General features: G+C 42.3%; 1 protein-coding gene and 1 long non-coding RNA gene across 12 annotated transcripts in view; one reads left to right on the top strand and one right to left on the bottom strand.

The window, feature by feature from the left end:
- SCNN1D (sodium channel epithelial 1 subunit delta) overlaps positions 1–23760 on the top strand; it is a 29503-nt gene that overhangs the window by 3459 nt on the left and 2284 nt on the right. The window contains exons 2-12 of one of the 11 annotated variants that reach the window (XM_065696695.1): positions 913–1090; positions 2396–2515; positions 16795–17123; positions 17911–18163; positions 19371–19564; positions 20228–20331; positions 20718–20881; positions 21512–21610; positions 22213–22330; positions 22859–22937; positions 23275–23332. In XM_065696695.1, the coding sequence (XP_065552767.1) occupies positions 16810–17123; positions 17911–18163; positions 19371–19564; positions 20228–20331; positions 20718–20881; positions 21512–21610; positions 22213–22330; positions 22859–22937; positions 23275–23332 (1383 nt within the window). In that variant the 5' untranslated portion in view covers positions 913–1090; positions 2396–2515; positions 16795–16809. Of the gene's footprint in view, positions 1–912; positions 1091–2269; positions 2516–3425; positions 3444–3811; positions 3829–4222; positions 4303–7719; positions 9204–9630; positions 9732–10120; positions 10372–10874; positions 11124–13682; positions 13845–16794; positions 17124–17910; positions 18164–19370; positions 19565–20227; positions 20332–20717; positions 20882–21511; positions 21611–22212; positions 22331–22858; positions 22938–23274; positions 23333–23760 lie in introns of those variants that run through there. The other 10 variants (XM_065696693.1, XM_065696698.1, XM_065696696.1 and 7 more) reach the window with 10 other exon arrangements.
- On the bottom strand, positions 5907–18441 carry LOC136022857 (uncharacterized). The gene is made up of 5 exons (XR_010616353.1): positions 18266–18441; positions 15880–15957; positions 12005–12140; positions 9518–10278; positions 5907–9106 (listed from the first exon to the last, which is right to left on the bottom strand). It is a non-coding gene; the product is annotated as an uncharacterized LOC136022857 (long non-coding RNA).

Raw genomic sequence — 23760 nt, 5'->3', positions numbered from 1 at the left:
CCTTCCCTTACAGGGTGATGTGAGATGCCTGTGCTTGAAAGATTCAACATTTCAACAGCATGGGTACTGGGGAGTGTTCTGTCAAAGCAGAAGATTCCATCTGGCCTCAATACCATTCTTCGTACAATAGGCGTGTTGGATGTTAACACTAAAATCATGCTGCTTTGGGCAAGACAGGATTTAGCGACACCAGTCACAACAGTCCTTATTCTAAGGCTCCCACACAGCCTCTTCTGTCAGGGTTATGCTGATCTCTGCAGTGATTTCAGTCCAGCGTGAGACTGACTCAAATCACTTGTGCTTGTTCACACACAGAAGTCACCAACCAATTAAAAACTCCATTTCAAAAAACAAAGAAATAACCAATTGCTGGTTAACATTTACTGGTTTGGCACTTTGCTTGTCACCTACACACTGAATTGTATCCCAGTTGAGAGAAATTCTTTGCTCGCTCCCTTCCAATGCTTTTCTTTAGGGAGTTTTGAAATTTGCCGTATACATCTAGACATGTATCACAAGGGGATGTAATGGTAGGACCAGGGGAATTGCTTTAAACTGACAGAGGGGAGATTTAGATATTAATAAGAAGTTCTTCCCTGGGAAACACTGGCACAGGGTGCCCAGGGAAGCTGTGGCTGCCCCATCCCTGGCAGTGCTCAAGGCCAGGTTGGGCACAGGGGCTTGAAGCACCCTGCTCTAGTGGAAGGTGTCCCTGCCCATGGCAGGGGGTTGGAAGTGGGTGAGCTTTGAGGTCCCTTCCAACACAGACCAGTCTGGGATTCTGTGATCTGCGTTCACCACTCCAGGTATAGAGAAAGCCACTGTCCTCTGTTCATTAACTGTCAGTATTGGTGCTAGTTTAAGAGAAGCACACCTCTGTTGCTGGGCTGATAATCTTCTTTTATTGCCCAGGTGAAACGAAAAGGCAGAAAAGGAGTTGCCCAGAGAGTTTGCTACAGACTCATAGACGGGACCACAGGACTGCAATAAAGGCCAGAATTTTTCTTACTGTTCCAAAAGAGGCATCATCCATGAGATCAGCTCCAGCAGTGACCATGGGTCTCCTCTGTGCTGGAGCTCCCCTGCACAGGTACCAACAGAGGGCAGTGGTAGCCCACGTAATTCTTAAGCTCTTAGTTGTCAGTGCAGGACAGGCTCTGCACGGGCTGGCGCTGCCTGTCGTGGGTTAATCAACAGCAAGAAAGGGGAGGAAAAACATTGACACTGATGGCAGTACCTTTGGGCAAAACCCAAATCTGAAACCATCTATAAGTTTTAAATTTCACTTTGTTTCTACAAACTGAGGATTGCAAAATCTTGTGTCCTTACAATATCTCAAGCATGTTTGTGCAGTTTTAGTGGGACTATGGAGTTTTCATTTATGTCCTGAGCACTGAGGCAGGGTTGTTGATGTAAAGTGACTGTTGTGTTAGACCCCAGAGAGAGCTGCAGTTGTGCGACAAACTGAAATGATGTTTGGACTTACAGAGCCCTACTGAGAGATGGAAGAAGTTTTGTTACTTAAGCTTCAGATCTGGACAAGCATTATTTTTCCAGAAGTAGGAAAATGATAGAGATTTTAGGGGGAAAAAAAGCCTTGTATATGAATACAAGGTATTATTAGAATGCTGTTTTAGCCTACGTGTATTTCACCTAATAACTTCCCCATGGCAACTCATGCAGTGTAATCCATGCCTACTTTTATACCTGAGGATAACTACATGTTTTTTTCTCTCTGCTACACCATTTTGGGTTTTTTTTTGTGTGATTACACTGGACTTCCTACTGAGTCATCCAAGTCTAGAACTGTGAGAAGCATGCGAACCTGGAGACTGTAATAAAGGCCCCCAAATGCTGAAGGGATTCCAGAGTTCATATTTACACCTCTGTCATTCTCTCTAATGTTCCCCAACCCCAAAGTATTTCATACATAAGTGTGTTGTCATTCACATTCCATTCATCTCTCTGGTATGTTATTCTCAACACTGATGATAACATAGAATGAGATTTCTCTCTCAGGGTAGTTTCTTTCTTCCCAGTTGTTTTCCAACATGCGAATGAATAACACCAGAGAATTTCCTCTCTGTAAAGTATCTTTGGTGGACTGCTCTCACGTCTCCAGGGCATATTTTAAACCTGAGCTTGGAAAGTCAGTAGAAATTCCAAATTTACATTCTGAAATCATTAAGTGCATCAAGTAGGTAAGTACATGCTGCTAAACTGGAAGGTGAATAACTCCAAGACAGAGACAAGTGAGACAGTTCTCTATCTCATGAAGATTGGAGTTGCTCTTTAACCTGTTATGGGCTCCTCAGCAGGATCATGGCTGTTTACAGGACATGAAAACATCTTTATGTGCTTGTGACCAGACCTTTTGTATTATTTTAAACCACAGAGCTGTCTGACTTTCACGCTGCAGGAAATCTTCCTTCAGTCGTAAGAAAAGCATTGCAGATTTTCAGGACAGATACAAATAACAGGAATTGGAATTTGTTCCATTTGTGGGTGCCTTTGGGTAAGTCCTTTCCTTCATTTTTTCCACCCGATGAAAGTGGTACTTCATGCACTGCTCCCCACATGCAGTCAAATGAGTATTTTGAGGCTGACCTTGGTGGATGAAGAAATAAATTGAGAAATAAAACGCACCCTGAGGAATGTTGTGAGGGGTAATTAGTGTTCACATGTACTCAAATGTAATCTTGTCCAGTAAATGTGGCAATGCTGTGGCTGCTCAGCTTCTCTTAGATTGCTTCTCAGCTTAAATTGTCCACAAGGACTCAGAATGCTTTGAAGAGCGGCCTCAAGGCTGCTCAAAACTGAGGATGCTGGTGAAAGGGAAAGCTCTTATATCCCAGAAAGACATTTTGTATATCCTTGGGGAAGCAATTTTCCAAATCCCATTACCGACAGCCATGTTACAGTGGGATCAGGAGAGGATCTTCTCATACGTATTCAGTTGGTAGGTTTGTTTCTTTAGCTACCTCATAGGTTGACCATTGAACCCATTGCTGCTTCAGATAACCGAGATAGGTCTCATCTTAAGTAGTGAAAATAAACCAGGAATCTTTACTTCTGCCTTGAATACAAAGAACTGCCCGTTAGGCCCTTTACTGGTTTTTCAGTCTCTATAGCCTGTGGGATTGGAAGATCAGTCAGTTATAATGTGTTCTCTCCCAAGTGAGTGGACATTGCCAAGCACAGTAAATTGAGGATGGATTTGGGCAGAGGAGCAAAAAGCTTGGGTGGAAGAGAGCAAGTGAGGGGAAAAAATACTCAAGGGTCTCAGAGCAGAGGGGACTGTGGCAACCTTGATCTGGATGGGCTGGATGTAAATCAGGCATGCGGCTGAAACTCTGCAAAGCCATCGGGAAGGAAAGACTGAATCTTTAGGATGTTGTTAAGGAAGAAGTAGCACTGAACCATCACCTTGAAGAATTCATCCTGTGAGTAACAGGCGATTTAGCTCAGGAAGCTGCAGTGACATCTTCTCTTATTGAGCAAGGGAGCACCATTTATTGGCAAGGCTGTTGTCAGTGTTTGCCAAAGACAGTTGTAAGGAGCTCAGTGATGCTAATGAAGGCCTTCGTCCTTTAGCCTATGTAAAATGTGTGCTCTGGACACTGTTACCTGAAAGGCCTTAGTTAGGACTTTGGTTTTGTGTTTAAGCATTAATACATATTGCTGAGCTGTATTTAACTTTTAAAGTGTATTTGTTCATTCTGGGGCAACGCAAAGCTTTGATGAGTTTGGGTTTTCTCTTTTTTCACCAAAAGAAATTTGGAAACCTGAACTTTATTAAAGGCAGAAGGATATTTGCTCTTCAATCTGGTGAGACTCCATCACTGAATGTGCTGCAATTGTAATTACTAGTGTGCAGATGAGAACAGTGAGACTGAAACAATAAATCACTGTCCCAGGGCCACGTCTGTAATAGAGCACTAACTGATCACATGCTTTCCACTGTCTGAGCTTGCATTCAAACCAGGAGATATCCTTGGCCAATAATCCTTCAGTGATCTTTTTATTAGGGTACAGAACATTAGTGCTAATGTCCTGGCCAGGTTTAGTTCAAGTAATTATATCCTGCCTTCCTGAATTCCCTTCCAATTTCAAGTGCGTATGAGATGCATCACTTCCAGGTCCGAACTATGAGCAAGGTCATTTGCATTAAAACATCTTGTTGCTTTTCCATCTCAAAGTCATTCCACTTCATTGATGAATGAAACAACATAGGAGGTTTGGTTTTCTCTTCAAGTGCTGCTAAGTTGGCTCCTAATCTTTGGCCCAAAAGCAATTTTAGAGGTATTGTGTGTTTAATTGTTTTTCTTAGTTTTGGTACTTCACCCTTCTGAGTGGGTTTATTGCTTCAGCTGCCACCCCGGCTCTTGCAGAGTAACTTTCCCCCAGTGACTGTTTTGTCTCTATAGTACTTGTTTGCTTCATGGTATTACAGAAGTATAATGCATTATTATCTAGTAGAACTATATGATTTTACAGAATTCCCCAAACCCTTTGATTCCCTGGGAAACTGATCCTCATCCTTTCTTTTAATGGAAACTGATAACTGCTTTGTAAATTACCTCAACATAGTGATTTATCTCAAGTTTCAGAGAAGGGCTGTGTTGGCTTCTCTCACTGATTCATTGTTGATCACGAGGAAATCATTCCACTGTTCCATCATTCAATTTTTTTTCTTGTATAATATAAAGATAATATTTATACAGCTTTACTGGAAGCACACACACTTGATCATTTGGTGAGTGTCACCTACCTTGAGCTCTCTGGACCAAAGGTTTCTCATCAGCAAGGGCCAAGCATGAATCATAATCTTGGGTTTCCATAATCACTGCTCTTATGATAACAATCAATGTTGTTCATTTGCAGGCCGGATTAATATTTCCAGGCATCATACTTCTTGTGATTTATTACTTTTTCTGCTGTCTGAGTTGGAGAGGCAGCAGACAGCCTTAGGTGACCCAAATACAATGACAGGCAATTTAACCTAAGCACTGATAAATCCCTGATAAACTTGCTGAAACAAGAGCTTTTTTCTCTCTTTGATTTTCTCTCCTGCCTGGTTAAGGTCGGGTGTGACCTGCTTTATGATGATGGACAAGGAGATAGTATTACTATCTACTAGAAAATGATTCTGACATGTTTCTGAGTCAGAAAGAGAAAAGGTCAGTCCTCTTCGTCCTTTATCCCACGTGTACTAGGTAAGGAGCTCCATCCCCAGGATCAAGTTCCCATTTAACTCTCCATCCTGTGTTTCTCAAATGATAATTGGTACACAGCCATCAGTGGCCATAAGTGACCTTCTAATGACATCACCTTAAGATGCAAAGACAAATAGCATGACATGCCAGTTTCTCCTTGCTGTTCATCACTTTCTCTCAGAGCGTTTCACTGCTTCCGCATGCTTTTCTTTAGTATTTTACATTTGTGTGATTACATTGCTCTTTATATCCAACGTACAGCATGCCTATGTTAGAATGTTATTAAGCTATTACCTTGCAAGATGGATGTCTGCCTTCAAAAGCCATTATAATGGCTGTGGTTTCATTGCTGCTGAACTTCCTTTAAAGCCAAGTAATCTCCACCAATAATCATTCTGCTCAGAGATCGTTTGCAATTTCACAGCAAATTTTCTGTGACAACGTAGTTTTTCTTATTTAAAATACTAATTTAGTCCTACAGGAAGATCCTGGCTGAGCTGATGACTGTTTTCAATGATAAAACATTTCCTTTATAGAACTTATTAAGCAAGACAGTACCTGCTAAACTTAGCCCAAGCTTTAAATCCTCACTCTCCCACTCCACCTTCTGATCTGCTTACGGCCATGAAGAGAAATGGGCATGCACTGAATGCCACCAGAATGGTTGGAGCAGACAGCAGAAGCACATGTAGTCTTTTACAGCCAGATTCTCATCGGTTCAGGTAGATAAATAGTTCACTTATTGATGCAAGCTTTTAGAGATACTCTAGCCCTGCAGGAAGACACATCTTTGAAGAAGAGAAGCCTTTGGGAACTATTGGTATAAATGATGTTTAGAATTGAGGTCTGCCAGCACAGTCTCTGGGCAGCTTAATAATAAATGTATGTCAGCCAGATTATCAGAAAGAACAAGGCAGTGTTATTTCCTGTGGCACCCAGAATAACAGAGTGATGTTCCATCTCATAATTTACACTGAATATTCATGACAATGTGTCCTAGCAAGTCTTCTCATGAGGGCTGCTCAGGGCATGTTCTGAAGTCTGTGACAGATCAAAGGTAATCTGCATAGGTTCATCCCAACAGCAAAACCCCCTGATTTTACCCTCTTTGTAACTCCGCTATTGTGTTTAGTCTTTAGTACATAAGTATGTGTAGAATACAGTATTGTTTTAACAAACTAACCTAGCTGCAGTGGCAAAGCAGGGCACAGGAAACAGGGAATGCCTTGAGCAGAGTTCAAGTCAAAGTCAGTGTTCAGGTTTCGAATGGAATAAAATAGCATGTTGATGTTTGCTGCCAAAACCTGCTGGAAGATTCCAGTCAAAATGGCAGGATAATGAGGAAAACCAGGTATTTTTTCCAGAGGCGCTTTTCAAAATTAGGCAATGCAGCATGCCTTACTTGCACTATAGTAACTGTCAGTCCTTGTCTGAGGAGGAGATGCATTCTTTCAAAGAGGAGAGAGAATTGCAAAAACAGTATCAGATGAAGGATATAGGCCCTCATGGTGCATATTCACATCTATCTGGAGGCATATTGAATGGCCAGCATGGCAAATGCAAATTACAGGTGTTCTTGATCTATAGACATCTAAATAGTGAAAATAATCTCAAGATCTTATCCTTGAAGTGAGAAGAAAGTCTGTTATGTTAAGCAAGAGGCATTGCAAGGAGCTTATTTGATTAGGCTGAAAGCTAAAGGCCAAAACATGGGATCTGATGTAGGCAGCACCCCTTTCGCTGTGTGGGAAGTTAATTCCAATACAAATAACTTGTTAAATGCACAAGGAATTCTGTCACCTGATTGTCTAATACAAGAGTAAGCACTGATCATCTTAAAACAGCAGATGAGATCTAGAAATATCTCTTAAAAACATGTTTTTAAATACTATAGCATGACTACAGCCCATCCTGTTGCAATTAGCAAGTAGTATCAAAGCAGTAGTCATCATCATGCTTACATGGCAGCTTACATCACCAAAGCTTTATACAAACACCAATTAACCCTCTCAACAATGCTGCAAAGTGTCATTATGGCCATTGCAGAGATGAGGCAACAGAGAGAGGCAGGCAGGAAGATTTGGCCAAGATTGCACAGCCAGAGAAAAGTTCAAGAGTTTAAGGCTTTCAAGTGGGTATTTCTTTGTGGCAGACTCTACCCTTGTCTATAGGTGGAGTTTTGACTTTATTGCCATTGCTTTCACTGTCCTGGTGGATAAGGAAAATTGAACATCATCATCTTGAGTTTGTTTTTCAGTTTAGTTAGATGGGGTTTAGATTGTTTTAAATGTGCTAGAGACTGGACAAAACCTTGGCAAAGCAGGGACGCTCCGGCAAAAAGTTTGTAGACTTTGAACAAACAGTTGTGAAGAGTTAAAATCAACTAGAGTCAAACCTTCAACAGTTGTGAAGAGTTAGAATCAACAACAATGACCTTTTTGTAGACTTTTGCCTCTACTTGGGTTTTATATAGTGCCTATGGGATAAATTGTTAGAAAACGTCACTAGGCCAGTTTAACTCCTTTCGGTTACAAACCATTCCTGATCTGGCTTTTGGGGCTTGTTTGGGGATTTCTGTGGAGGATTTCTGAACGGACAGGTCAGACCAGGAATATTTGTGCTCTTCAGGTGGACTATTCACTGCACATTACTCATAGTGAGGTATGGGTCCTGGAACTCACATGGCAGCTTAACTCTTGGATTGGCTCATAAAGCTTTCCTGGCCATGAAAAACACACTGAAAAACAAGTGATTAATAGCAAATTTTTGGCTAAGTACTGGCTAAGTACAGTGCTTCGCATGTGAATGAGCACACCCCAAGCATCAGAACAAACGGACCCAGAGCACAAGGACATTCATGGGTCTCCCAGATCGTCTTCTGCAAGTTTGAATGAATCAAAAATAAGTCATCAATGGAATCCTTACATCTGCCTAGCGGTTTGGATCGCCTTCAGCAGCATTTAGAGGTTACAAAACTATCTCTTTCCTAAAGCCGGGTCTTCTCCTCAGCCATGCTGCTTCCCTGAGGCTTTACCTGCATTCAGAGCATCATTACTCTGCTTTGTAAAGTTTTCAGCACTGGTAACCTGTATAGAGCTGTATTTGTATAGAGTATATTTGCTGCTGGGGCATCAAGGCTATGACTGCAATTACCCACTCAGGCATGGATAGAGCTGTTCTGCAAGAAGGTGAAGGAATCCTTCAGAGGTTGCTGATGGAAATGTAGTATTACACCTGAATTTAACCCAAAAATCCTCCATCTGAAGAGGTATGACACTGACACAGGCACTTATGTAATAGCTGGTTTCAGTTACTGATTCGCTAATGACTGTTTTGCCCTTGCGCAGTTTGTTCCCGGTTTCTTCATTCCCCTCCTTCCTAGTTGCCATACTGTAGTACCTCTTCCTCTTGTTGACATCTTTGCTAGTTCCCAATAGGAAAGCCTAAAGCCGCTGGATTGATTTTCACCAGTGAATTGATCCTTAACGTTGTACTACTCTCTCTTTCCTGGGTACCAAGAGGAGTAGGGATCACCAGGGAAGATATACTTGTCTACTGCCAGAAGACAGGAGCCAGAAGTACTATCTACCACTTTCTCCAGGAGCTTGAACAACTGCTTGGGGAGGTTTGGGCTTCATTTGTGACGGAGTTATGGTATCTGTGATTCCAGGATGGCTCTGTTTTACATGTCCACAGTACAAGAAGCTTTTACTGGTGTTCTCCAGCCTCTGCCAGTCATAATTGCATCAGCATTCCTACAGGTACTGAGCTGGAGTAGGATTAAGAAAAAACCACTAGCGAGCAGGATTTCACCATCCTGTGAATCTTTGGAATTGGCTGAGGGGTTGACAGGTCTGAACAAGTGGAACATTATCTATGAAGACTTGTGACTAAAGAAACAAGAACAGAGAACAGGAAGAGAAACAAGAAGGCAGGTGTTATCCCAGAGGCATGACAGAAGCAGCTACAGACATCTTACTCAGAAAGGTGAGTGAGTAGAAATGAATGCTTGGTCATACTGGAAGCAAGCAGGATTTTACTACTGAGGCTGCAGTTTTAACCCTCTGCGCCTCTGGTGGAGGCTTAATGAAAAGCAGGGGTTATGTGGGGCCTTTTCATAGCAAGGGGTGTAATTAAGGAATGTTTAAATGGCTGGTGACTAGCAGAGCATGCATGTGCTCAGCGCTGGGATTTCTGGGTTTTGTAAGGATGGGCCAGCTAGCTTTAGCCTTGCCAACCCAGGCACTGCTGGTGATAAAACTAGAGCAACTAAGGGCTCAGCACAAGTTAAGCAGTGTTACCTGCATCCTTGAGCAGGTTTGATAGCCTTTGCAGCACTCAAAGCTGCTTTGGCTAGATGCAGACCAGTGCAAAAGGGATACCAAGGTACACCGATGCTATCCTATTTCTGCAGGCATAGCTCACTGTGGTTTCAAGATAGAGATCTCCGCAGCCACGGCTCAGAGCATCGCACAAGCAAAGCAATGAATGTTGGGATTCTCAGAAGAAATTTTGGTGAGCAGAGCTTCAACGCAGATTCCAGAGATGAGGAAAACACCTGAAAAATCAGAGTCAGTTCAGGACCATTTAGAGCAGGATCAGAAGTAGACATTAAGCAATGTTTGGAAGTTCTCCAGGGCAGGGACTGCTTTGTTCTGCCTCTTGCATAGGACCGAACAAGTTCTCAGCACATCCTTAATACCTCTGAGTACTGCTCCTTTCTCCAGTAGAACAGCACAGGAACAATTTCATATTCTACTTTGAAATGATGACAAAGTGGTTCTGGCTTGTAAGAACTAGGAAAAAACTCGTGAGGCAGAGCCTGATGCATGCCAGTTCAAGTCCATACACAGCACAGCCAACCAAGTGCAAAAAGGAAGCACTGGGAGTTTCCTTATTCTCTAGTTGCCCACAGAAGGTTGTCAGCCTTTGAGTGGGAGGAGTAGTAGACTGGCTTATCCAGTGGCCATGAAGAAAGCACTGTGAGGGAGTTTCCACAAAGCCGGAGGAGACAAGTCACACTGATTTCAGCGAGGGGAAAGCTGGGTTGGTATGCTGCATCCTGTGTAACGAGAGAAAATGTGGGAAGATGGTTTGACAGAGCAACCTGGAGCATTCCAGGGGATAAACCGCCATTCATGCAGGAACAAGTGACGTGAGTAAAGCAAGATTTGCTAAAAATCAAGTTTAAACTGTAGATCTACAAAGCCTCCTGAAGGCAGGAGAGTGCAGGATCTGCCCCATATCCCTGCCACTGCTAGCAGAAGGGATGCTAAAGGCTGCTTTTCTCAGATCACAGACTGAAGAACAACATGCTGAAAAATGGGGAATCTCTGGAAGACAAGTTGAGGGATAATGGAAAGTAATGAAACTCTGAAGTGTGAGAGTGCATAATAATATGAAACAGATGCAACAAGGGAGAAAGTTCATAACTGAAAGACAGTTTGTGTGGCTTGTAACAGCAAATTACAGTAAAGTTCACAGTGTGGAATGGCAGCAGGGAAAGCTGCTGGAAGTGGGGGGGGATTTTGATATGTCCTTTCAGTTTGCTAGCTTTTTTTAGGTCTCTCAGTGCAAGTGATTTTCAACCAACTGGGAAAGTCTTCATGAATGAGTAGCTAGTGTCCTCTCATTCCTGTGCGAGACAAAAACACTCTTCTTGTCTGGTCAGACTCATCTCACTGCAATTCAGTGTTCTCACAAGAAGTGAGATGTGAGAGTGGAGAGTGCCATGGTGGCACCTCTTGCTTTGGACATTTAAAATTATATTGGACAAAACATGAATATCTGAGCTCTGGAGGAGCAGCCAGTCACAGCAAGAGGGACCAGCCAGAGATCATCACTAAGCTTCTCCAGTTTAATCTCTGACCTCAAGCCTGGAGCAACAGCAAATGTAGGAAGGGGCAGGTACACTCAATGTTCTACATGCTGAACTTTCCCTATACTGCTCATCTGCTTAGTGTCTAATAAGCAACCAAAGTCAGTGTGATGAGATATTTGATCTATAGAGAGCAAAACTCTTCGTGTGCACTAGCTGTAAGGAAGTACTCAAGGATAAATGATTGTCTGTGGTAGATTTTTGCAAGTGCCCGAGTCCATTCCATGAGGAACATTAATTCACTAACTCTTCTAGCCCCCATGAAGTAGCTAAAGTCTCTTCTCTCTGCCTGCAGGATACTCTTTGTACCTCTCTTCTGTTACTCTGAGCTAGTGCTGATGTAGACAAGGACATATTTAGTGGCATGTTTGTACAATCTGATTCTCATTTGTTTCAGCAGTCTGTCGCATAGGCGAGAACTGCATCACCACCCATGATGAGTATGCATAATAATCAAGGCTAGTGTAGAGCAACAGGGAAGAGAAGAATTTGGACAGTTCCTTCAATATGTGACAGCTTAAAAGCAAACTGTCAGAATTCCCTTATTTTGTTTACCTGTATGGTTTTTATCATCTAAATGGGATGCAATTCCATTAATATCAAATTAATATCAACTGGGAAAGAAATTGTAACTCAGGGAAATGGGCTTGAAGACTTACAGCGTGGGAGGCATCCTTCTGTGTCAAGTGTAGCACATCCAGAGTGTATTCAACCACTGACGTTTCCTGCTGCTCTATGGTGCCTGCAGTATATTTACTCCTTCCCTCCACTACAGTACTAGGAGCATTGACAAACATTTTCTGCCCCATTGCAGAGTAAGGCTAACATAGCCTTTTTGCAGCTCTAAAGGACTCTCTCTCATGAGTGTTATCTCCATAATCTCTGTATTTTGAAAGAAAAACCAACTTACTTTTTAACCAGTGAAAGAGCTCTCTTCCCCTCTCCTCCCAGTTCAGGATACAGGATGACAAATGAGCAAGTGCAAACAGAAATGGTATCTTGCTTGAGGGACAGCGTTGTCTGCATATCCAGTTCTTCTCCATTTCCTGCAGGAAAAATTCATGGCTGGCTCAGAAGGTATTGTTCTGATGTGTTGCCAGAGAATCTCTACACTGAGGCCTGCAGCCATAATGAAGCAACAGACTTTGTCTTGTGTGTGTTCATTGTGCAATAATTTCATTGTCAAGGATTTATTGTTACGATTTTCTATTGCACAATGTAAAATGAAGTGAGGAAGAAGGGTGGGGGACAAGTAAATGGACATGACAGAATCTGGGTTTCAGTCTTTTGAGTTGTTTAACGAGAATTTAACTACTTACCTCTTCATCAGCCAGTGACAAGGGCCTCTGCTGTAGCTGTTCTTTCAAGAGCCAGTTGGATTATATTTTTAAGCAAAAGTTTAATTTTTATACCCCCAAACACTGGCTTTTGGAATATTTAAACCATTTTCCACATATTTTATGGCATTCCCTTTTAATACCAAAGACGGGTAAACCGTATTAGTAGAAGCTGTTTAATAGGATCATCATCTTTTAGATTAATTTTAAAATGGGAGATACATGTTCTACAAGTTCTGTTTTTCTAAAGCAGAATCCAGCACAAAGCAATTGCTAAAGATGTGAACAGGATTTAAATCAAAGTCAGAAGAGCACGTTTCCCCTGATATTTCTCTTTTACCCCTTCTTTTTGAATTCAGTTTAATAGGCAGTTTCAGTTGTCTTTGCAAATGACAGTGTTTCACACTTCCAAGGTAATAGCAGATCTGGTTCCAGCCAGTCTCATAAAGCTCTGGGCTGATCTGGAGCTCTAAACATTATCTATATCCAAAGTCTTCATATTTTCATGTAACAAAGCTTCTTGCAAAACCACTGGGGAGCTGTTTTCCAACTGGGCCAGTGTCAGTAGTAATTGTGCAAGCAGTCCTAGGTGCTTGTGTCTCTGCAGCCCCAGAATTCCGAATCTGCTTCTGCATTACTTATGCAGCCTTTTGCAAGCTTTAAATAAGCAGCATTACAAAACCAGGATGCTCTGATTTCAGTTGAGTGTCATAGTTGATTTAGTCTAGTCAAGTCTCAACATCTGAAGAGAAGAACAGCATTAAGAATTTAATGGGGATGGAATAGCCCACTACAGATGAGCAATATTCTTGGAGAAGCAGGAAGAAATCCATTGCCACGTGTGCCTTAGCCTGAGTAGCTGATCATTTCAGATTACAGAGGTATGTAATTCCTCAAGCACACCTGTGGAAACCTTAATGGCTTCAATTACTGGTGAGCATGCAAACCTCCGGAAACCATGGTAAGACAGAAAGCTAGTTCCTTATTGGAAAATTCAGAGCTGAAAGAAACTTATAGGATCCATGGTTACTTCCCTATGTATTTGTAGAAATTATGATTGTGTCTGTAAGAATTATGGCTAAAAAGCTGTTCTGGCCATTAAATAAAGAACACACCACCACCACTCAAATCAACTTTAACTCTAGCATAGCTTTCATGTTAACTTGTTTGTCCAGTTCATTCACTTCCTATTATTCCCTGGATCATGCTTTGAATAATTTCCATGATCTGTTTAAGTCCTGCCCCTTTTGATGTCATCGATACAATCCATATAGGCTGGAGATCTCCCAGGGTACCTCCAGTCAGGGAAGGAATCCTGCACACTTTGGGTCAAGACTTGTCTTCTGCTCAGGACAAAGCTGAAGGCTGAGTTTAGTGGCTACTCAAACACTCAAAGATAGAGTTTCTGCCAAGGTACAGTGGGTCTTCTTCAATCTGGTTTTACTCTACTTTGTATTTCTGTATATGTGTATGTTTGATATGTAGATATACACATGGTTAGATATTTGACTACATGACATGCATGTCTAAGTGTCTAGTGAGTGTTGAGCATTGAGCTGCTGTGTTAATACATAAACATATACTTGCTTGCCACTACTCTATAACTTCCACTGACTTTCTTATAACCTGCAGCCTCTCTCCAGGCATTTACCACAGGGAAGACAGGCAACTGGTCACTGTTATGTGTTTTAAGTTGCTGACTGCAATTGCTGTGTTAAATAAATTAGTGGTAGGCTGATCTGGGAAGCCAGTGGAGAGAGGGTGTTCTGTTGCCTGTACACGTGTGTTTTGGAAGCTTCCCTCTGGGGTTTCTTGCATTATCATATGCTTTTCATGCTAGTTATTTTGAGAATGCAGATTCAAATGGTATGAACTAACTAGACATAGCTTTAAGAGCCATGTCAGAGTGTCTGAAAACTGGGGATTGCCACTGAAAACCGTGGTATAGAGGTGCTTTTTCAGATTCAAAGCTATACATAGAAAAAGTGTGCTTGATAGATTTCATTTAGCATTCACTTTTGGTAGCTCTTAAACCTTTTTCTCATTAGAGCAAGGCTGACAAGTGGGATTCATACAACAGCAACGAATTCAGTTTTCCTGTTTTAGTCTCACACAGTTTTCATTTCTATCTTTAAATACCATAAATATTTAAGGACTCATTCAATATGTTTCTTAACATACACTGCAGGCTCATTTTAATGTATTCCTATCTCATTAAAATAAGAAAGAGCTAAGTTAAAAGTTGAACATGCAATTTAGCATTAGAGTTTAATCTGAATAATGTGTAACTAGACCACGTTGGATTTGTTTCTGAAGTTTGCCACAGATAGTCCTTTTTGTCTGAAGAAACCTCAGTTTTAAGCCTTCAGCTGTAAATCTGGTTGATAAAAATCGGTAACCAGTGGTTCAGAGTACTGTGTAGTCTGCATTTCCTTGCAGCAGAGCATGGAAATGCTCATTTCCCACTTTGATTCTTTATCACACATCTTTTCTTCTAATTGTTCATGCCCTGTTTCTTAATATTTTGTTTTGCTGTGGCTCCCTGCCCTTGTTTAATGGCAAGTACATCTAAAATCTGAAGAATCATGTCATGTTTAATTATAAAAGTATCAAGGAGGTGCAGATGCCTTCGAGTTAACTTTGTATTATTGTTAAACAATACCTTAGAAAATACTAACATGGTATGTATGATGGTCTGTGGGGAAAATAGCTCGTGATAATCTGTGTTTCCTTGTCAGATGATATGCTGTGGGCTATTTTAAAGCTAATCTGGTGCATAGCTTTTGGAGTGCTCTTCACTGTGTAAGGATTATTCCTAATCTGGCTGACATGAATAGATACAGTGTTTTAGCAGTTTAGAACTCTAAGATACAATTTCCTATGAAGTATCCTATTCCAAAAACCCCTGAAATAAAGCCATGGTTTAAAATGGATAGGTCTGCTTGAGGATGAAGACACTGCAGCTTTGTGTATCAGCTGTGGTAACCTCACTGGCACCTCAGACCAAGCCGCTGCCACTACCACCACTTCAAGGCCATAACTCAATAAAGGACCTGAGCTCCCATTTCCTTATGCCACAGCTCACTTGCAACAATTCTTTAGTTATTCCTGCAGTCCTTGGCTTGGCTTCAAACTCTGATACTGTATTTGTAAGATTTTCATTTCGAGATTGTACCAAAGTGCACTGAGTAAACTTCTCTTAATAGCATAATAGGTAGAGTGATTCACAGGGTGCTGTAACGTTGGGAACTCACAGATTGCATGACTTGGTGTGATGTTCAGTACGTGGAAGTCTGTCAACGTTAGTCCAACATCCTTCAGTTTTAGTATCGTTTTGGAACATTTCCTTAGTCTGTGCTGGCTAAAATATATATGAGCATAAATAACACACTTTTATCAGCATGAAGCCTGAAATGATCTAGAGTAGCACAATAGGTGTTCTACTTACTGTGACAAAGGAGATGGATTTTTGATTTCCAGTTATGGCACTCTTATGTGATTTTGAGCTTGTGTTCCCTTTTCTCTTCTGTAAAATTAAAGATGATTTTTAGGTTCCTGGAGGAAACCATTTAAGTAAAAGATAGGTGGCAATAGTTCTGTTAATAGCAACAATATTTCTAGGGTCTTCAGAAACAACCCAACAGCATTTTAGTTTAAGTAGTATCTGCAATGCTTTATACACATCCTTCTATGTTTTCAATGGAGATGTTGTTTTTCCTCACTTCCTTTCCCAAATACCTCATTCTGCTCATCTGAGCTGTGGAATACTTACTGTATTTCATCCTGGAAGCAGCTCTGTTTCAGGGACAGTAGAAATTAATTCTGTTTACCTCCATTCTGCAGCAAAAATTAACCCCAGATTCTAATTTGTCCCTTTCATTCACTTGAAGGTTGGATTTATCCTGATTCCTTGACATAAGGATGAAACCACATTGCTAGTTAAGACAAGTTTGTTTCAGGCTATAGGGCAGCATGTTCCTCTAGCAATACACTCATAATAATGAATTAGTTCCAGATCTGTATTAATGCACAGTGACAGTGTTTCAGAGTTAGAAGTTGATCCTGAGTGTTCTTAGAAAGAAAACTACACACCCCTTTGGCTGCAGACTTCTCAGCTCCTGCATTAATGACTAACCTTGCGTATCCATACTAACAGAGAAGTCATAGCCTAAGCGTGATAGATTGCCTTGCGTTACTTCAGCAGCACTATGCAGGATATTTGCACTTTGCACTATTTCCTAGTGTCCCAGCTCACAGTTATTTTCAGCTTTTGCTAGCAACAAACTCATTGGCACCCTGTTTGAAACAGTCCATACATTGGCCATGGTCTCTAACAAGATACTTCTCTTTTTGCATTGAACAGAAACAGACTTAGAGGATGGAGCAAGAAGTGGCAAGAGAAGAAAAGAAAGAAGGCTTAATTGAGTTTTATGATTCCTTCAAGGATATGTTTGAGTTCTTCTGTAAGAACACAACAATCCATGGCACCATCCGCCTCGTATGCTCAGACAGCAATAGGATGAAAACAGCTTTTTGGACTCTGCTTTTTCTTGCCAGCTTTGGCATGTTATATTGGCAGTTTGCACTCATGTTCAGCCAGTATTGGGCCTACCCTGTTGTCCTGACCATGTCAATGCATTCAGGGCCTAAGATGTTCCCAGCTATAACCATCTGCAACCTGGACCCATACAGGTAACCTGTGCTTTCCCCCTTGTAGTCATGTCTTTAGTTGCAAGAGTTCAGGAAGGGTTAGCAAGGTGATGACTGCAGCCTGGAGGAGCCGCTCTGCCTCTCAGAGGTGGAAATGGACTATTGTTTCTTCCAAACTGGTTTTATGATAAGATCGTGTTGGGAATTGTGCAACAGCTTGTAGCAGTTTGTTTCATGCACTGAGTCAGGATAGAGGGAACTTCACCTTGTGACTTGGCTCAGGCTGCTAACTGATTTTGTGCTCTAATGAAAACATGGCTACTGTGTGCTTTCATTCCTAAGTAAACTCCCAGTCCCTGGAGTGATGCATGCTAGAGCTGATTCTGCTTGGGTTTTCATACCACAGAATGGCTTTAAGGAAGAACATAACTTCTATAGAAGGCTGTGTGGCTCTGCTTGTCAAACAGGGCTCACACAAGAGTGGCAACTTCTCAAGACATTTCAAATGACATAGTAAAGGAATTATGTAGTTTCCTCAGAATAATTATCAAGTTGGCTGACAGGAAGAACAGTTTGTGCTGCACAGCTGCAAGTTCTGAGGTTTACACTGCAGGATCCAGCAACTGGGAAGTCAGCTACTACTACTAGTTTAAGTTATGTATGTTAAGCATAGGTACCATAGTTACTGACTTCTCACACAGACACTGAGGTCTGCAGAGATCAGGAGAGTAACTCTTCCATACATACATAAAATACATAAGGTACATAAAATAGAATGCCTTTGTGTAATAGAAATATGGATATTCACAAATATTTCTGTTCCTTGCAGATTTGAACTGGTCAGTGAACATCTGGTTCAACTGGATCACATGGCAGAGAAATCCATTGCTTTTCTATATGGCGTCAACACATCAGCCAGCTTATTCCACGTGAATGAGAAAAACATCCACATAAAAGACCTGTCAAGCATAGGCAACCTCAGCAGATCTACCTTCAAGCTGAGCCAAAACTTCTCACTCTTAAGAATGCCTGGCCACAGTAATAGGTCAGGGAAGAAGCATTCCAGGGTGGGCTTCAGGCTGGTAAGTTCACGTCCTCTTTGAGACTTTAACCTGGCTACAGGCACAGCAGATACAACTGGATGCTTCCTAAAGGACAGGAGACAGAGGGGAGTCCACTAGTACCTGAGCAAGCAAGCAGGGAAAGCCCACAGATGATGTCCAGGCCAGTCAAGCTCCAGCTCATCAGGAGGTTCATGGTGATGAGGCAGGTTTGAAATCAGGCTATGAAGTTAACTCACTGGATCAAGAGGGTCCACAGTGAGGCAGGAGCACAGCAGCAGCCTGGCTAGAAAGCAGCTCTAGACCCCAGCCCAAAGAAGAGCTGAAACCCCTGGGCTGAGTTTAAATATGCTGCTGAGCCCATGGGCAGAGGGTGTGGTTGGAGGCCCCAGGTGAGGCTGCTCAGGGCTGTTAAAGACTAACAGTGCCCTCAGGGCCCTGACAAAGCTCTCACAAGGTACATTCAAAAAAATGAGGGAAAAAATCATTGTACCCCTTTCTAAACATGTACAAAACATCTAGACTGAGCACATGAGCCAAGAAATGGCAGAGAAACAACATGCAAGGATCCCCTCAGTGTCTAAGTGCTGTGGTACTGGGGCACTAAAACTGTTGTAGATAAAACAAAAGATGGCAATAAAAAAATCAAGAAGATGAATACAATAAATGTGTATCTGTGACTGGAGAAGAGCACAAATGCTTTGGAGTCTTCATATCAAAACCAGGGTTAGTATAGATCTAAGAGCAGAAGCCAGAGAGAGATTTCACATGACTTGAAAGACCAGAAATTTTTGCCTGATTTTACCCCCTCCTGAAGTCCTTCACCCACTTCCACCAGAATCTGTGGGTGTTCGCTTATCTGAGGCCTGAGAGTAAGAACAAAGAAAGTGTCTCAGGACTTGGCTCATGATTCATGGACTGTAGAGAATTCCTATTAGCCCTGTCCTCTTTTCCCTCACACTGAGATCAAGCAAGACACCTAACTCAGCTTGGAGGAGAGAAGGTGCTTCACACGTAACAAGATGTCCAGAGGTCCCCTCCAACCTCCAGAGGTCCCCTCAACCATTCTGTGATTCTGTGGTAACTAAAATGATCAGAAACTTCAATTTCTGATGAAAAAATAGTGGTTCCCCTTGTTTCTGTATCCAGCATTGCCTTTACCCCCTGATCTCTGTTACGCTCAGGCTGCATGTCCTGGCTGTACTGAATGGCCCCTCTCTTCTTCCAGTGCAATGCCACAGGTGGGAATTGCTTCTACAAGACCTATTCATCTGGGATGGATGCAATTCTTGAATGGTACAGGTTTCACTACATGAATATCATGTCCCAGCTACCCGTTATAATCAACATTTCTGATCATGAGGAGCAAATAGAAGATATGGTCTACTCGTGTCAGTATGATGGGGAGCCCTGCAGACCCAGGTATGTTACTTCTTGAGGCTCTAGTTGTGATTTCAGCAGAGCTCAAGGACTTGGGAGATGAAACTGAGCGTACACTTCACCTCATGGCCTACTGCCAGGCTTAGCCCTGGTTGGACATCCAGCTGAAAGAAAGAAAGAACAGCGTTTCATGATCAGAAAATCAGAAATAGAAATTCAGTGAACCCCAAAAGGGTCAGATGGTCTTTTTACATCCTTTTGTCCCTAGAGGCGTGAGCCTGCTGCGCATACGCATGGCAGAGGTACCTTCTTTCTCCTGCATGCCTAAGGTCTCCACTGTTGGAAGCTCTTCCACATATATATCTTCCACATACACAAGTGCACTCATCTATGACACAGAATAAGCAGAAGGCAAATTTAAGTGTTTCTGAACGCTTCCAGCAAAGAGGAAAAAGGTCTGCAAAGGTTGTTGTGGATCATTTTATGAGATAAGGTCCTTTTTTATCTTTCCTGGAGGCAATTGACTCTTCATTTCTGCATTTAGTGTTTCTGATTCTTTTATGTACTCTCCAGTGAGTTAACAACTTCTTCCCATAGGCACTGCTGTACATACACACACGAACATACACAAAACACATACTACATAGAGGTAAAGGTGCTGCTACACTCATAATTAAAACCCATCAACATCTCTCTTGATTTCAGTGACTATGTTCACTTTCACCACCCAGTCTTTGGAAGCTGCTATACTTTTAACAGCAAGGGAACAGACTCTTTTTGGACAGCTACAAAACCAGGAATTCCTTACGGTATGTTATTTGGCAAAGGGTGGGGAAAAAAGATAATATAATATGGCTATGGCTTAAATACACCTTCTATACACGACTTACTGACATAGAGCCTCCTCTTCTAGTCTGGTGGCACAAATGGTGTACTCTATTTGCTTGCTTCACTAGCCACATATACATGATAGCCATATCAGCAATATCTTAACTTTACAGCAAGCAGAATATTACTAGTTTTGGAATAAGCTGGTGCAGTTATTACCTGATCACTTACTGGGACTCTAGAAAAAGAATGGCTCTTCTGTGAGTTAAAACAGCAATTCCATCAGTGCTGAGAATTCAAGACTTAGTGGGGTTCCTATTTTGGCCCAGAATAAGTTGTTATCTGCTTCCCTTTCTCTGGTTGACAGGACTTTCCCTTATCCTGAGAGCAGAGCAAAAGGATCACATCCCACTCTTGTCTACAGTAGCAGGTGTGAAAGTGATGATACACAACCACAATCAGACACCATTCCTGGAGCATGAAGGCTTTGACATCAGACCAGGCATTGCAACTACCATAGGCATTCAGCAGGTTAGCCACTTGCTCAGGAGCATTGGTTCTTCTCTTTGATTGGAGAGCAACCAGAAATTGGTTCTTTTCTTTCTGTGAGAAGCTGGATATTGTCACTGACTCATACAACACACCTGTGGGACTCCTGGGTCCACTTCTTGACTGTGCATATACATGTAGTAGCAGGTGTACATGTATATGTATATGTATATGTATATATGTGCAAACCCTTTTCCTCTATTCACTGGGCTCAGGTTCCAGTGGGTAAACCAAAATGATTCCAAATATGCAAGGGGCCTTTTGGTCCTCAGTACAAAGGTCCTGTGGGGCTCTTACACCTCTTACATCTCATTCCAGCTGTACAAAGGGGGCATGTGTATAGCAGGATGAGAGAAAAATTCAGTAGTGATTTAGTTATTTGACATGATGAGCTACTGCTTGTCACCTGAAGGATAGCGATTTACCACGTGCACTCTCCTACCTTTGCCCTGGTACTGTGTATGTTTTATTAGCCAGGTATAGCTCGGCTGCTCATGTCTATTACTACATTTCCTGCCCTGTATATGATGCTCCATCCAGTTAAGATTAGATGGTGATGGACAGGTCCAATTACAGCTCCTGATCACTCAGGCCTCTTCTCTGTGTCCACAGGATGAGGTGAATCGCCTGGGTGGCAATTATGGGAAATGCACGACTAATGGCAATGATGTGAATGTTAAACTCCTGTACAACAACTCCTACACCCTGCAGGTATTGTCAGAGCTGCTGGCTGAGGCCCCAGCTTCTTCACAGTGGATTAATAGCGAACAAGTCATACCTTACTCTCCAGAGAGCTTTTACAAACCAGCAGGTTCACTGCTGGAGATAACAGAGAGATTCATGCCCCTTTGACAAGAAGGTCACAAACAGGGTGTTGTAACTTGGGATGTGTTTTACTGCTTGGAGGATACTCAGTCTTAGACACTGGTGCTCTTCCCTCCTTGTAACACAAGAAAGATCAGGCAGTGAGCCAGTCAAGGCAGCTGGACTGCTCTAGTAGGAAATTCTTGAGCCATCAGGTCTTTATTTGTGTAAGCAGTTGCTCTTGGCTCTGGATGTTTGTTTAACTGAGATATTACTCCCATAATGAAAACGGGAGAGATTTCTGACTGAGCTCAATACTGTTCTCAGAGGTAAAGACTAGGAATTGAAAGTGAAAACCTTTTGCATCATCACACTCCAGTACTGGCTGCTGTCTTTTTGCACTGACAGAGCTGTGTGTTGTCTCCTACCAGCTGCAGGCTTCTGCTGGAGGTTGGGGCACTTGAGAATTTGTGGCTTATCCAACTTTTTATGCCTTCTCCGTTTCCCAGGCTTGTCTGCATTCCTGCTTTCAGCACATAATGGTTCGGAAATGTGGCTGTGGATACTACTACTACCCGCTGCCTCCTGGTGCTGAGTATTGTGACTACAACAAGCAGCCTGCATGGGGTAAGAGCAGAAGACTGCTGTCCTGTCCTTGTGGAAGGAACACCTTCCTACAGGCGTCACTGATTCCATGACTCCGTAGATCTGCCCTTCTACTTTGTGCCTATTTCCTGCTTAGACCAATTCCTCACATCGCTGAATCCAGCCAGATGGCAGACCCTTTTCTGTGTGGAAATATCATGGATATGCATGGATATAGTGCATAAAAAATCTCAGTGCTATCAAACGTCCTTTTATTAAGGCCATTAATATAAGGTCAAGCTCTTTGGTGTTGTCAGCATTGGTGGCTGTGCTGCTGTAAGACAAAGCTTTGAATGACTTCTCTTGGTTTAGCTGGTTGGCCTATCCTCAGCAGATCTCACTGCACACACGTAATTAGTTCCATTTGGAGCCATTCCAAAGTGAGAGTGAGCCAAAAATAGATCTCTCAGAGAGTGCTGTGTGCTTGGGAAGGCCAAGGTGGGGGCAGAGGGTTTGGTAGCCTTCCATTTCCTGAGGAAGTGTCTGAGTGTGTTCCATTTCTTTCACCAGGTCACTGCTTTTACCAGCTGTACAACAGGCTCCGAAATCATCACCTCAATTGTTTTGAGCAATGCCCCAAGCCCTGCCGGTAGGTCACAAAAGCAGAGTGCAATAAATGCCAGCTTGCAGAGGAAAATCGCACCAAGGGAAATGTTGGAAACTTAGTGGGAAACTTATGCACCCACTGGCACTTTCTGAAGCCGAGATTTCAGTTTGATGCTGGATTTTGAAACTCTTCTGGTTTTCCTCCTGAACAGTTTTCGGGCATCCTTTGGGTTTATGTTCTAAGCTGATTTAGAAGCTTTTCCCAAAGTTCTCAGAACTTCTGATTTAAACAAGTAGTTCCCATTGCTAAACTCCTTCATGTATTCACTTTTAAATGACAAGAGTCATAGTGACCATAATCTCCATTTTTATCTCATCAGGGAATCACTGTACAAGGTGTCTGCTGGGACAGCTAAATGGCCATCAGCGAAGTCTCAGGTAGTCCATAGAGACAACTCTTGTGTTTAGAGGGGATGCTATATTTACTGGGCTTGTTGGAACATTCAGGGTGCAGTGAGTCAGGCCACAGCAATGGAAGTGGCAAATAAAGCAAAGTGGTCCAAACCCTGTGCCCAAGGGAACAACCTTGTAGTTGAGATGCCAGACTAAGATGTACATTCAATTCCAGTTCTAATCCAAACTTCTTTGTGACCTTAAGCAATTCACCTCATTGCCTTAGTTCCCACCTACAAACTGGTGTTAATGACTTTCTGCTTCCAGTGGGTGTTGTGGTGTAACAACTCATTACTGCCTGCGAGGTGCTGCAGGGCTACGATGGTAACTCTGTGAGTCAGCAGATTGCCTCTTGCCATTTCTCATGTTCTGATGCTAAATGGGTATTCAGGCTGTAAGACTGGGTAATTAAT

The sequence above is a fragment of the Lathamus discolor genome, chromosome 16, assembly GCF_037157495.1.
Source record: "Lathamus discolor isolate bLatDis1 chromosome 16, bLatDis1.hap1, whole genome shotgun sequence".
In the NCBI taxonomy this organism is placed as follows: Eukaryota; Metazoa; Chordata; class Aves; order Psittaciformes; family Psittacidae; genus Lathamus; species Lathamus discolor.
Note: the sequence above shows the minus strand (reverse complement) of the source record. Positions and strands in the feature narration are given on the sequence as shown.